The sequence below is a fragment of the Carassius auratus genome, chromosome 50, assembly GCF_003368295.1.
Source record: "Carassius auratus strain Wakin chromosome 50, ASM336829v1, whole genome shotgun sequence".
Lineage (NCBI taxonomy): Eukaryota > Metazoa > Chordata > Actinopteri > Cypriniformes > Cyprinidae > Carassius > Carassius auratus.
In genome coordinates this window covers 6,674,259-6,689,082 of record NC_039292.1, presented here as the reverse complement: position 1 = coordinate 6,689,082, position 14,824 = coordinate 6,674,259, and the positions used below count along the sequence as shown (strand labels likewise).

At 37.3% G+C, this 14,824-nt stretch overlaps 2 protein-coding genes and 1 long non-coding RNA gene across 3 annotated transcripts in view; 1 reads left to right on the top strand and 2 right to left on the bottom strand.

The window, feature by feature from the left end:
• The window catches only part of LOC113066813 (uncharacterized), a 26,630-nt gene extending 26,408 nt beyond the window's left edge, over nucleotides 1-222 (top strand). The window contains exon 3 of the long non-coding RNA XR_003279224.1: nucleotides 1-222. This exon is cut by the window's left edge and continues 24 nt beyond it. This is a non-coding gene — a long non-coding RNA (uncharacterized LOC113066813).
• Nucleotides 1-3,152, bottom strand: part of LOC113066812 (SH3 and multiple ankyrin repeat domains protein 2-like) — a 26,796-nt gene extending 23,644 nt beyond the window's left edge. The window contains exons 1-2 of the mRNA XM_026238855.1: nucleotides 2,273-3,152; nucleotides 979-1,103 (exon numbers count right to left, since the gene is read on the bottom strand). Coding sequence (XP_026094640.1) covers nucleotides 979-1,103; nucleotides 2,273-2,477 — 330 coding nt within the window. The 5' untranslated portion in view covers nucleotides 2,478-3,152. The remainder of the gene's footprint in view (nucleotides 1-978; nucleotides 1,104-2,272) is intronic.
• Nucleotides 3,153-4,362: 1,210 nt separating this feature from the next.
• LOC113066390 (SH3 and multiple ankyrin repeat domains protein 1-like) overlaps nucleotides 4,363-14,824 on the bottom strand; it is a 58,514-nt gene continuing 48,052 nt past the window's right edge. The window contains exons 14-16 of the mRNA XM_026238297.1: nucleotides 5,838-5,918; nucleotides 5,702-5,723; nucleotides 4,363-4,513 (exon numbers count right to left, since the gene is read on the bottom strand). Coding sequence (XP_026094082.1) covers nucleotides 4,363-4,513; nucleotides 5,702-5,723; nucleotides 5,838-5,918 — 254 coding nt within the window. The remainder of the gene's footprint in view (nucleotides 4,514-5,701; nucleotides 5,724-5,837; nucleotides 5,919-14,824) is intronic.

Here is a 14,824-nt window from a genome sequence, read left to right as displayed (position 1 = left end):
AGCAGCACTTTTGCACACACATATTAAGAAAATGACTATAAAGGATTTGTACACACCTCATCACACTTCAGTTTAGCTATGTTTGATTTTAAGAACATGTTCTGAGAATAAACCTAACCTGTTTGAGGTCTTGTGGTTGCTTATGACCAACAAATCAACTTTTCAGACAACCTGATGACAAGTCATTTTTGAACATAAGTAGTTTTGCAGATACCAAATGTATAGAGCCATACAAATAAATAAACTTTCCTTGCTCTAACCAAAACAGAATGTAAGATGGTACTAACCACAAGGTGGTCAAAAACTGAAAAAGTGAGCCCTTATCATGATACTTCTTAGCTATCTTTGCTGCTTTTTTGGACTTGACAGGTTACAGATCCAAAGTACCTCTGGGGCATAAAATATTTACAACATCCAATAAATGCTAGATCACTCTCAAGACAACTATCAAACCCAAAGCCCAACTTCTAAGAGTTATGATGGGTGATTAGCGGCCTGACATTTTCAACTTCCAAATGAATTCAGAGTATCTAGGTTACACCCTCATTCATTAAAAGGAAGAATTTAAAAAAAGATAAGCTAGACTGCATATGCAAAGGTTAGCCATTTAAATGCATCCTATAGACTAAAGATCTCCAGAGACATTGGAAAACTGAGTTTCGGCACAGGACAGACCTCTGTGCGTTCAAAGCTTTTTCCAGGAGTGCTCATCTCCTGCGTTTCTAAGCTCCTCTGTCTCATTAAAGATGAAACCATGACCTTTCCTCATATTCACAAGCTCAGAGGGTGCATAAACATTGTCCTGTTTGTACTAACGTGTGAATGATTCAGCAGCAAGCTCTAGATGAAGTTCCCTGCATGTGTTGGACATCACTCTTCCCAGCTGATCAGGGCCCTTTCCATCTCTTCAGCAAGCAATGGCTTCTGCATCTTTCCAAAACAAACCATAAGCTTATGGAAACCCAATCATATTCTTACCTCGATGAGGAAGTCTCCAGTCCGCAAGCCAGCTTTCCATGCCACCCCTCCCTCATCCACAGACTCCAGATACTGCAAGGCAGGGAACGCCGGGGTCGGAGTGAACTCCTCAATGGGAGTATCCGCTTAAATCCAGGCCGTGCCAGGGAAGACAGAACCAAAGGAAAGAGATCGTAAAGATCAAAATACAGTGTGCTAGTTTTATGGGCCGAGATTAACATCTTAATGAAGACAAAACACCTAATTATATATATATATATATATATATATATATATATATATATATATATATATATATACGCAAACAGACACACACACATATACTGTTTATGTAAATATATAATTATTTAAAATACATATTTATAATCCTCTGTAGTCTATGTTTAAGCTTGCTATTACTCAAAAACGTGCTGAAAATAACATGATTTTACATCGATGATATATATATATATAAAAAATACAATTCCTATGAAAACGGATGGATAAGAGCATCTGTTCTGATGATACACTGTGCAAGCTGCAATGCATCCATGCAACCAAATCAAAAATGAATGCAGGAGTTGGGACGTTTATATAACCAGAGGAAATGCATGCATGGATGTCACCGCTGACAGTGTGGGGAGAAGCACTGGTCTGGAGCCTGACAGAATGAGGGGCATCACAAGAACTGATGCAGAAAGCAGCCACGGTGCACCACTCGCAACTTCAAGGGATCTGTAGTGCACTATAAATGAAAAGCGTTGCAGCTGCAGTAGGGAGGAGACATTTAGTAGTCTATCTTAATAGGGGAAACATTGCATAGTTAAAGGTTTGTTGAAGCGAGTGAATTAAACTCTTTAACCACACTAAGAAACATCTGGACTGTCAGACTCAGGAACCCCTTGAGACAAAGTGCCAGCAGAGCCCTAATGCAGTCAAACACAAGCCAAGCACATGGAGCAGGGAGTGGGTGGGGGGTCCGTGTTCACGCTTCACAGATTTGACAAGCCCACTTAAATGCATCGCAGTCAAGTGATGGACACGCTGACACCAAGAGATGCATTAATCCAGAAGTTGTTGACATGGATGCAATTCATGCAGCTCAACCACGCAGGCACATGAAATCAAGTGCGCGCGCAATGACGCGCTTTGAAATCAACAGAAATGACGTAAAAGAGGACAACACGAGCGAGGGTTAAGAAATAGCGTGAAATGAAGGACCAACACAGTTTGATTCTCGAGGGTGTAAAGCATGAAGTGAGGAGCAGTTATGATGAGGCGGCGGTCACAACGAGGAGTCGGTGTTTTTTCCTACCTTTCGCCCCTCTCAGCACGAACCCGAATCCCTCGTTATCCTTCTTCTGCAGCACGACCGTCTTTTCGTTGATCACGCAGTCACTGTGGAGAAAATTCCGCGCATAACGACCGTTATTACAGCCTATCATCCTCATCATCGCCACCGCCGCGCGCGCGGAGTGATGCTTCATCCTGACAGGCGTCGGCTGAGCGGAATTAATCATTTTTACGACGAAGAGCGCGATGTTACGAGAGTTGTAACCGTTTAAAAAGCTCACCGCCGGCTTTATCTGTCGAAGAAGAAGCTGTGACACCGGTTAAGATAGGCAGAGACCGGTCGCCGGCGAGAGAGCATGTCGTAAGCGCGAGACATATCCGCGAGATGAAGTATGAAAATCACCAGAGGAAAACATGAGCGGTAATCTTGGAGGAATGGTTATGGGAGAGAGAGAGAGAGAGAGAGAGAGAGACGGCTTACAGTGCCACGGAGAAAGAGAGAGAGTGCGAAAGAGAGACGAAGAATGTGTGTGCGCGCGCGCACTGGCCTTGGATGAGCGCGCCACTAAAAATAATTTGATGTGTCCATTACTGATTAGAATCGTAAAGAATTTAACAATCCTGATTTCTCTTAACGATCTCGGTTACTTAACGCTCGTATTTACGATTCTTTTAGTACTTTATGAATAATAAATTGGCCTATGTGGAAATATGAATCTAATCGCATTCAGTACCCTCTGTTATCTGTTACCAAATGATGAGATAATGAAAAATGTAAACAGAACATAAACAACTAATCAGAAATAATAAAATGCAATTATTCCAAAAACTGTTTACACAGACTTCTTAATAGCTTGTCACAGACCTTTTAGGGGGGAAATGGTCCTAACTATATTTTAAATGAAAATCTTTTTAAATTTCATTTCTTTTCATTCACACATTTAGGTGAACTATTTCTTAAACACAAATCAAATCTAATTCGTGGGTCGAAGAAATTCACTAAAAAAGTCTTTCAAATCCAATACGAGTTATTAATTTACATTTCAGATAGAAAATGTATTTATTTGTCAGAGACCATTTCTAGTTACACTATGGTAATGGCTGTCCAGAATGACACCAAAACATCTTTGTGACCTACTTCCTGCCTAGCACCATCAATATCCTTCCACAAAACACTAGCCTCAAGAAAGCATCAATTACTGACCATAGAAGGCACCGGAGATATCCAGATATATGCTATTTGAATATGATAGCACTGAAAAACAAATGATCTCTCTTTCCCTGAAGGATAAGAGGGCTTACCATCTTTTAGTATTAAATCCAGTCCTGGAAATTAAGCAGGGGTACTTAATGGGTAGCGAATTGCTCAAACTGTAGCTCTCACAAAGAGCTGTGAAATTTCACAGAGTGTCCCTAGATCAAATAACAAATCAAACCCTAAAATAATCACTGAAGGTCATGAAACCACAGCTCTAGTTTGCTGAATTTAACTGCATAAAATGCACACAAAAAGATCTTGAAGTGTTTATAATTCCATAAAAACTGTAGCTGGCATATTGATAAAATAGGCTTAACCTGTGATCACAAGACTGACTGACTTACCTCATAGTCTTAACTACAAGATAAAGACTTATTGAAATATTGAAAGAGCTCCAAGCTCAAAAGGCAGAGTGCTGACTCCTGAGGAATGATGCATGGTTGTCATAGCAACATAATCTGCTTTGAAGGGGACACTGTGGCGATGTCACAGAGCAACAAGGTCATTAATATCCCGGCCTGTTATAAGGAGGAAATACTATTTGCTCATAATGCACTTATACCTGCGTCTGATCTCATTTCAGACATTCAAACCGCTGTACATCACGCAGCGATATTTACACACCGGTATGGATTAGCTGTTTAACGGAAGCTAAATAATGCATCTTAAATCAGATCAAAATCTATTCGGATTTATCCTACCACAAAGTTTACAATGGAATCCATTGTTAGTTCATAATATCTAAAGAATAAAAGCAGTGTGTCTGCAAGAGACTGACACAACTAGCAGTTATCTTATGTGTATCTGTGACAAGTTCACCTAAAAGCACCCGTGTCCTTCTGTACGGCTGTCACTCAAGCACCCTGCAGCAGGAAGTAGCCTGCACTGCATTGCCATGGATTCTCTGTCTCCATGACAACCAGCTCGAGCGAGGGGTGTGTCAGCGGGGTAGGAGTATGGTAGCCGGATGCAAGAGGATCTGTCTCTTTTTTGTCTTTTAACACCCTGTAACAAATGTGTAAAGTTCATAGTACAACAAAACTATTTTTAAAATAAATAATATTACCCTTATATAACAGGGTTATTATAATTCAATAGCTTTAAATAATGTTACTAATAAACATGAATAACATTATTGAAAATCTTATTTAAAATAAGGTTCCCAGACTCCACAGAGAACCAATGATTTGTAGCTAAATTAGTTTCTAATGTGCAGATTTACAGCCACATATTATGACATCATAATGTCAAAGAGCGTTTGTGTGTGTTTGTTTGATTTTTAAAATGCCATCAAAGTGTCTGCATCACGCAGTGACGACCCCAAGCTCGAGTGTTGGTTACATAACTGACCATTTAAAGAGTTTTCACACACTTCAAACCTTTTTTCCCCAGTGAATAACAATGTGCTTGTGCGGCGCTTTGTGTTAAATCATAGAGGGGCTGCAAAGTTTTGGGAAAGGATGGTATGTGTGAAAGAATGCGCAGGTAAATGGATGAATTGTGCTATACTTTGATGCACTTACAAGTATACTTATTAGATATCACTGGCCTTAACTGATTAATCAATCTTTTCATTTTTTTTTTTTTTTTTTGCTTATACTATATTAATCCAGGGAATTACACCACCGATCAAAAGTTTGGGATCCATAAGACTTGTAATGTTTTTTTACATTTTAAATTATGCTCATCAAGGCTGCATTTATTTGATCAAAAATGCAGAAAAAAACTTTAATCTTGCAAAATGTTATTACAATATAAAATAATGGTTTTATTTGAATATACTTTAAAATAGAATTTATTTCTGTGATGAAAAGCTGAATTTCCATCAGCCATTACTCTAGAATTTTTTCAGAATTCTTTGATTTATAACAAGTTTTAAAAAGAATAGCATTTATTCAACATTTAAATCTTTTCTAACAATATCAAGCTTTGCTATCACTTCTTATCAATGTAGCACATCCTTGCTGAAAAAAAGTTAATTTCTTACAAAAAGAGAAAGAATACAAATTTACTGACCCCAAACTTTTGAACCGTAGTGTATATTTTGGAAAATATTTCTATCTTAAATAATGCTCTTCTTTTTAACTTTTTATTCATCAAAGAAACCGGGAAAAAAAAGTATCACAGGTAAAGCAAATGCATATAAAATATATATATTTAGGATTTTAAAAACAACCTGGCCAATTTCTTTACGTCTTAGGTAACCGTTTTCGAACTGTACGCAAGAGAGTGCCCATTTCAAACTACCATCAAGTATTGAACCCGACAGACTTAAAAAAAAAAAAAAAAAAAAAACGATCAGAAGGATTAGAAAAATGTCAATTCATACCTTGATGCATCAAAACTGTCATAAGACCCCACAGTGTAGTGTCGAAAGAGCTTCCTTCTCTCTGATCGGTTGCCCGGGCATCTGTGAAGACATATTCACAGACATTACTTTAGATCAGCCCAATTTTATTCATATTTTCACACAAAACAAAAGTTTCTTCCTAAAAACGTGACCGTGTTCAAACACTGACTCAGCAAACTTTTAACATTTACATTTCATTATCATCACTTTCACACCGAATATGAAAGGTGCAAAAATAATAAAAATAGAATTTTTGCATAATTGCATAAAAAAAGCGGTCTAGTCACAAATTTGTATTACGGTGCCATATTTCACATGGTCCCAGGTGCCATTTTTTAAACATATTTAATAATTTATCCACCGTGATACCAACTGTGCTTTAGAAAAATATATATATATATTAAATAACAAAAGCTGCTTACAGTTTCTCCAGACAGAACCTTGGCATGCAGATTGTCACTGACAAACTATACCAGCATGACACACACACACACACAAATAAATAAAATGAACATTTTCTTGAACACATGCCATGAGCTAAAAATAAATCCACAATTTATAACAGTGAATTCACCAACTATACTACCTTCCCTGTTTAATTGCAACCAAATAAAAGCTCTTTGGAAGACAGGGACCATTTGGCCCATAATGGAGCCAAACTAGACTAGTCCTCTGGGAGAGCTCAGGTCAAATATTGACTGTGTTTTATGGAAGGAACCAGGATAAGAGCCAACAAAGCTAATGAAGATATTTTATGTCGCAGAGATTAATCGTCTATCCGGCTCCATTTTCGTTCTTTCGAGGGGGGCATGCGTTCTAGGTGGCTCATACACCAAAATGTTTGTACGACACTAAAATAACTGTTTGCAGGAGACTTGTACAAATGGATAAAAAAAACACTGGATTAACATCTGAATTCAATCGAATCACCTTAATTTTAAGCACATCCCCAAAAGTGCACTTATGTAAGGACAGCAAATTATATTTGAAGAGGAAGGACGCCCATTAACAGTGGCACAACTAGTGATAATACAGATCCTGTGCAACAGTGTACACATTTATCCATTAATGAGATTCTCAAGGAGTTTGTTCTGCAAGCAGCAGCTTCTGAAAACTGCACCATTTGAATTGTCCTCTGCGGTTCTGTTGATACACGATGATATCAGTAGTCAGGAGGCTGCGTGGGATTCAACACTTTCCCCTTCCAACCTACTCACTGGTTAGCTGTTAAAGTTACAGACGCTCAATTCTTTGGTGAGCTGAAACGTTTTGATGTTCAAACAAAAAGGAGGTTTAGATTCAGCGCAATTCTACAGAGACATCCGCTCTATCCTGTGACTGCTAATGTGAGATGTCCTCCCCATCTGTCAGTTCTTTCAAATATATAAAAATGCGGTATAATTAATATTTTAGTTGATCAAACTGATTTATCAAAACGCGCCCATCTAGGGAGGTTAAAATTCAAAAATAGCATTAAAATCGGCTTTCAAAAATGAATTCTGAAAAGTAAGCTTTTAGCACTCTACAGCTTATATTTTGCTTTCATTTTTGCCATTTATACGGAAATTAATCAAATAATATTGAGGTCAGACTGGATGTCGTATGATGCATCTCATCAAATGAGTAAATCAAAACTGAATCGTTTGAGTGTGCAAGTGAATCATCACACTCTAAGCCTTGACACTGCCATTTATAAATGTGTTTTGCCAGGTTGTGCATTATGCAGTTTTGAGCAATACATGACTTCTCATGCATAAAACTGAACAGAGAAATTTAATATCAAAAGATATAGACATTATAATTAATTGGATGAATAAAATGGCCACCACATTAAGTGCCATCTCTTTTTCGTTCTCTTTCTCACATCCTAATGGAACACCCTGTCAGTTTTCTAGCAGCTGTGTCGTCTTTCCAACGGAAAGCATTTTGGCACATACACACAGAGCCACATGTACTTGACACAAGCGCTGTTCCTCTGTGGACAGTGTGAGGAAAAAAGTCTATTTGACATGAGGGCAAGCAGCAATGACAGTTGCTACAACACCAGATTTCAAACCCCCAGGGGTAACTAGCTGTGTGGTTCACTTGATAAAATTCACAAAGATGCACGACTTGAAGGATGCAAAACTTCAGAGAGTCAGAGCGCACCACTGGAGAGAGAAAAAAAAAGTAATGACTATAATAATTTGTTTTACAACTCTACGACTTGACCACAGTTTCTCACTCAGTTCAGTACAATTCAACTTTATTTGATTTGTCATCTTTGACAAAGCTTAAACACGACGGAGAACTGAATTCGATTGCAAAATGACCACAAGACCATTTGGATATGTTACTACAATTGGTTTGCATTAACTGTTCAAGGCCTCTGAAACGGACACAAAGAGACACTAAGTCATGAGAATGCACGGTTACTTGAAAAACCAAGTGAAAAGACTCAAAACCCAAGAAAATAGCCTATTAGAAAAACTAATTTTGCAAACTGCAACTGACATTTCATCGACAATAGAAATCGTTCCTATATAATTGTCCACACTGCAAATAAGAGCGTAGAGCAAACCATGCAATTATTGGCCGCACAAATCCGTAATTCAACACAAAACTCCTCAGTTTGCAACATCCTCAAATCAACATACCTCCAAAATGAACCTTCTTCCTAGATCTGCTAGTCTCGTCCATTGGTCCCCTTTAGTTCACCCCCGAGTCAATCCGAGAAACACTCAATTCTCCTTGCCTGAGGGGGGATTGCCACTTTTCTCGATCCCTCAGGCCCTGACGCCTAACTTCCCATCTCCAAAAACTCTCGCGTCTCCTCGAGCGCTCAGGTGAGAGCTGACCATCAGCACCACACACATGGAACAGAGAACCGTGGCATTGGAAAAGATGGTATGTAAGCTCTGTTCTCAGTGCTGTGAGAGGGAGAGAGAGTGTGTGAGAGAGAGAGAAAAAAAAGATGCCACAAAAAGAGGAAAAAAAATCTTACTAAGGCCCACTCCTTAGCAACAGGGTTTGTACAGTGTAGAGCATGTTTCCATGGAAATATATCAATCAGGAATGTGCATGAGTGTTGCTCGGAAAGGTTCAAGAGACTTCAGCAGAATACTTGTGCTGTTACTAACCAGTCGATGCTGGATTTAACTGTAGTCGATGTTGAACACTACACTAGATTGTCAAGCAAAGTAGCATGTGTGATGCATCTTGGTCTAGTTGTTGGATTCCCTTAAAAATAAGACAGATTTGGGCAACAATCTTCAAAAATTGTGATTATAATAATCCTAAAAGCATCGCCATGGGAAATAAATCAGCGGTCTTTGCAACTATTCGAAAGCGCTTTACCTGAAGCGGTCATGGATTTCAAGACTTCCAATGACTCCCATCTCAACATAGCATTTCTCACCTTTTCACACTGCCGCCCTGCTTCTTTTGCAACACTAGCAAACATGGATGAGATTCAAAATGCCTCAGGTGAAGCTTATACCAAACACAGCTTGCATTTTCACCTCAGATTACTGCTAAAATGTACTTAAACTGATCAAATATGTTGCAAAAAACGAAATTATTGGAAGTAACATAAGGGATAAAATCATGCAAGCTAAAGATCCAGTTTTGTCACAAAATATATATTTGTGTCAATGGCGTGACATGCATTTATTGTCCTGGTCTATTAATTTATTTAATGATATCAAAGGGAGGAACCCCGGCAAAATTTTATGACTGTCTGTCAGGGTCTGTCTACTAAAAATAATCTGACCTTTTAACCACAAGACACGGTTATTTTTTAAATGTACAAATGTCGAAATCATAATTAAATAGCATTTTACCTTGGAAAATATATGTAAAAACTTTTGAATATTTACTTATTTAAAATGTTAATAATGTTAATCAATTAATAAAATAATTATCCTAAGGATCTTTACTTAAAATTGAAAGTTTTCTTGAAAATTTTATAAAAGTTTATTTAAAATAAATAAATAAATAAAATCATCATGAGTACTTTTTTTTTTTTGACATTACTTCAACTAGATTTTTCCTTTCTTTATTCCAGACACTGTTATTGACTTGCTTTCTCAAAAACTATGCAAGAATTATTCAAAACATTTTAAAGAAACTGGGTCCACTGTTCCCTTAAAGCTGGGTTCTTTGGAAAGCTGAACAAGGTTATCCTTCCATCACAACCAAAAGCACACTTCTTTAGTGTGCCAACAACTTCAGTTACCCGAATGAAGCATGCTAATGGGCAAGCTTTTGCTCTCACTCTGGTTGCTGTGTACATGCGTTCTTTCATGAGAAGTGCCCATACAAGGAATTCTACCCTTTATGATGTCATACAGGGCCATACAAAAAAGCTGCTCTCATACATCCAGCTCGCTTTTTGAATCTTTGGCCATGTTTAGCATGAGAATCAAACTCTTTAACAGTGTAAATAAGTCAGAATGCATGCATTAGGCATCCCCTTTTACTTAAATACTTTCTCGTATAACAAAGACAACTAAGCGATTAACCTAAAAAGTATAAACACTCTGGCACTTTCAAAACATTGCTATCAGAGGTTTAACAATGCACCCCAAGCTGGTTGAAAATCAATATAAATATGTGACGATTTAAGTTGGTTGAGATCTTAAACTGTTTGTGATACATTTGGGGGTGGGGGGTTTTATTAATTTACTTCTGAGGGGAACTGACTGTCTTCAGAAAAGTCTAGATACATTTTCCTCTCATGCATTCTCTTTCTATTGCATAATAAAGTACAGCTGTAACAAAGGAAACAATGTATCGCTGCTGTTCAATAAGTGCCACCTGCTGTCAGAGAGTGAATCTGCTTCTCCTTCAGTCCATCTGCTGTTTTTGTTTGATGCAGATATGTTTTGTGTATTATAGTTTCACAAAGCTGTAGTCAGAAAATTCAGAGTTTCTTCAAATTTCAAAATTATACAGTCTAACTTTCATTTAAACCAATTAAGCATAGCAACACTGGCTCAACCAATAGACGGAGTTTGGGGCAGGGCTAGTTGTTTGTCGAACCAATAGCAGACAGACTATTTGAACACTATTTTATTTTACAATTCAGCTTTGAAATCACACACTTCACTTTAATAACAGCATTTAGGTTAGCCGTACAGATGCAGAAGCACTTACTGTGCTGCTGCAGCACAACCTTAAGGCAAATGTCATGTTCCATCACATGACGGGTGAACTTAGATCTTACAGTCTGAGAGCTGAGTCAGCCAGACTCTCGCCCCGAGTCACATGGGCTAATGACTCTCAGGCCAATGACAGCTGTTGTTCACCAAACCTTCATTCTGCTCACCACATGCTGTTGTGCACAGCTCTCCATTTGTTTAGTGTAGCTGCCAATAACTATCTTACTGTACATGGTCATAACCAACAATCTGGACCACAGCAGATAATTGTGTTGGTGATTTTAAACTTAAGCACGATTGTAGATTCACAACAGGATTTGGATAATTACAATATGTCAAATGCAATGCAAGTGTTTTGCAATGCAAAGCCTTTTACGGTGACTGTTACAAAGGTTTGGATGTGTTTCAATGAAGAAAACATCTGGACGCCTCTATGAAACTTGCACCACACACACATACAGGGCTGAAAAACACACAGTAGCTGCACTGATGTGGAAGGCATTCATTTGGCCCAAAATAACAACTCTCAACAGAATGTTGCCCCTGGCCCCTTCTGCTAGTTTGCACAACGAACATTGAGTGCACACACCAAAGCTACACAACAGCCAATGATTGCACTTACAACAACAACAACAAAAAAGAAATGTTAACACACATTTGTTCTAGAGTCGCGCTATGATTGTTGTTAATGACATTCCTTGGCTCCGTCCAGTTTGGATCTAATGCACAAATCAAATTCTCAGGTGCTCATTCACGCCGATGTTTGACGGATGAATGCAACCATTTGATCTGAGAGGTGGACGTGCGTGCTTTGTGGCCTAGTTGCAAATGAACACTAACTGAATTAACAGCCTGTTATCGCCGCAAGGCTCCTCACATATTCTGTGGGTTATCAGAGCACTGGAGAAGAATAGAGTGTGAAAAGACATATTAAGAGGATAGGAAAAAGTGTTTCTTCCCCTCACCTTGTAATATGTTGAACAATTGTGTAATTTGAAGTTTACACTTTATTTGTGATAATTCACCGAAACTAAATATTCTGTCATCATTTACTCATCCTTGTGTTTTTCTAAATTTGTATGATTTTTTTGTTCAAGTGATTTATTGCAATTCTTCTGAAGCCATAATTGTGAAAACCATTCAGACATAAGAATAATAAATAAATAAATAAAAAAAAAAGATATATTATTCATTGATTTTCTCCTTCACAGGAGCACTGAAATCACATTCAAGTCTACTGAAATATACATGAAAATTCTGTCAATCAAAAACAAAAACAAAAACAGGAATTCAGCTTGATGTTTAGTTTTTCGTTCAGGGGTGGAAATAATAACCAGCTTGAATATTCGATTTCTACATGTGGGTGGGAACGAAACTCCTTTGTGCTGATTGGTCAGCCGAACATCAAAAAGTGCCATCAGCAGTTCTTCCTCAGTTTCACGCATAGTATACACATTCTCAACTACATTTCTTCTTTTTCTCATCAAACCAACCAGATTAACGAATAACTCGACACAACCCGTACTGGCATAGAGCCTAGACAGGCCTTTCTTCTGTGTAGACATAAAATTCACTACTCTTTGCATCAGTTGTGTATGGCAGGGTTTGATGGCTGTCATAGCCTACACCTGAGCACTCCCAGAAAGTCAAAAAATAAGTAAATTAAGATATAAATCATTATATTATGTGTACATTAAAAACAAAAAGGAAAGAACATGCATGGTGTAGGCTTATTAACTTTCACACAAGATCCGCCATTTTGACAATCTTCTGAGATGTATAATATAGGCCTTGTGTTTTCTTAAAATTATTGGACAAGTTGCATAGGATTATTTTACAACATTTAAAAAAAAAGTGAAATTCACAATTCTCTGCCATTAAATGGGCAAGTGGAAACAGTTAAGTTACTTACAGTTTGTATAGAAAAGAATCACACCCCTTTAAAATGATCACATCAGTAATTACTAAGTGCAACTTAAAGAAATAACACTAACATGTCAGAAAAAAAAAACAGTATGACTGCTGTTCCTTTAGTGCCACCTGCTGTCAGAGAGTGAATTTGCAGTCTTAATCAGTACACCTGCTGTTTTTATTTTGTGCAGATGTTTTATGTAGTATAGATTCACAAAACTAAAGTCTGTTTTTGTTTACAATTTATACAAATCTAATGCAATTATACAATCTAATTTTGATTCAAAAACTGCTCATTCAGCATGTATACAGCATCTTTGTTCAGATCGTGATTGCCTCTAATTTTGAACTGAAATAGCACAGGCAAAGCATTAATTCCTTTATATTAAGAGATTTTTGGTCTTATTTCTTTATTTGATTCAGGGTTTGTTTTAAATCAGGGTATCTTCCGTCCATTCCAAATCCGTTTCAAATTAAAAAACAGAAAACGAAAAACTCAAGAGGATTCAAGTGAGAGAACATGAATTAAATAACGAGAAATGGAAAAATGGCTCGTTTATTCGTTATTCCATCTAGGTTAACAAAATGAAAATGAGTTTTTGACTTGATTTCTCATTTTGTCGTTTTGGGTTTAAAAAACGGCTTATGGCTTCAATATTTCATTCGCACTTGTGGGCGGAGCTGAAACGCTCCTTTCATCTGATTGGTCGGATCGCTCCGCCTTCAACTCGGGCTCCTCAGTCTTTCAGAATAAGAGTCATACAAGAGCAATATCTGAAACCAGATGTAGACACATAATTCGCGTTGTTGCGACTTGCAAGTCACCCCTTTAAATTATTTCTAGGTTATAGTATTGTATGAATATTGTCCCACTGTAAATACAGTGCAAATAGTTCTGTCTCCTGGGATAAAAGTGAAGTGGAAATAAAAATCAATAATAGACTGAACAGTTCCATGATAATATGTCTGTAACATTTACCACTCTCATCTTTTAAGTCTAATGGCACTAGGTAGGTGTGTGTGACATTAATAATTAATTGTGGAAATTAATATAGTTAAATTTATTAAATAAATTATAATTATTAGTTTTATTACAGACAAAATTGAATGATGTTTCTCTTTTAGTCTTCTTTGTTGGCCTTGACAACGACTAAAATTGTATTGTTTCACCAAATTCAGCTCAGATCTTCAGACTCGTTTGACTCGTTGCTGTAACTGGTCAGACTTTTTCCTTCTCAAAAAATCCTAGTGACTTTCATTATCTGAGCGATGAAGGTCTTACACTTAAGGTCCACTAGAGGGGGAGACAGGATTTCTGTTTATGTAAGTTTAAATGACAGATAAATACATTAATTTCATGTGTACTACCATGAATATGCCATATCTGTGTAACACAGGTTCTTCAATGATAGATGGGGTGGTAGGGGGGTATACCTTAGCTCAATGATAGCTGTATAATAGAAAACAACATTAACTACTGCAGCTGGTGCCAAATAAAAATGATTACGTTTTGGAAAAACTGCAAGTCAAATGTACTTGCACAAATGACTTGCTGTTACATAATACCACTAATGCGTTGTTGGGGACGTTTTCCACTAGGGGGTAAAGTTGAGTCTTATTTTGGCCACAATTTTCTCTGTGTTGCAGCTAATGGAATGATTGGTGACAAATCTTATTTTGACACTTATTTTGGGGGAAAACCACAAACAATCAAGAATGCATGATTATGTTTCATGGCTTTGCAATCAAAAATGTAATTATAATGAAAGTCAGTGAAAAAAAGCATCCACCAACAATAAATTAGGGGAAAACTTTTTTATCTAATGCTTATAGCAGTTTAATTGAGTGAATGTTTTCATCCCGAACATAATGAAAGGGTAGTGAATTTGAACAATGCACAAGGGATACATAATA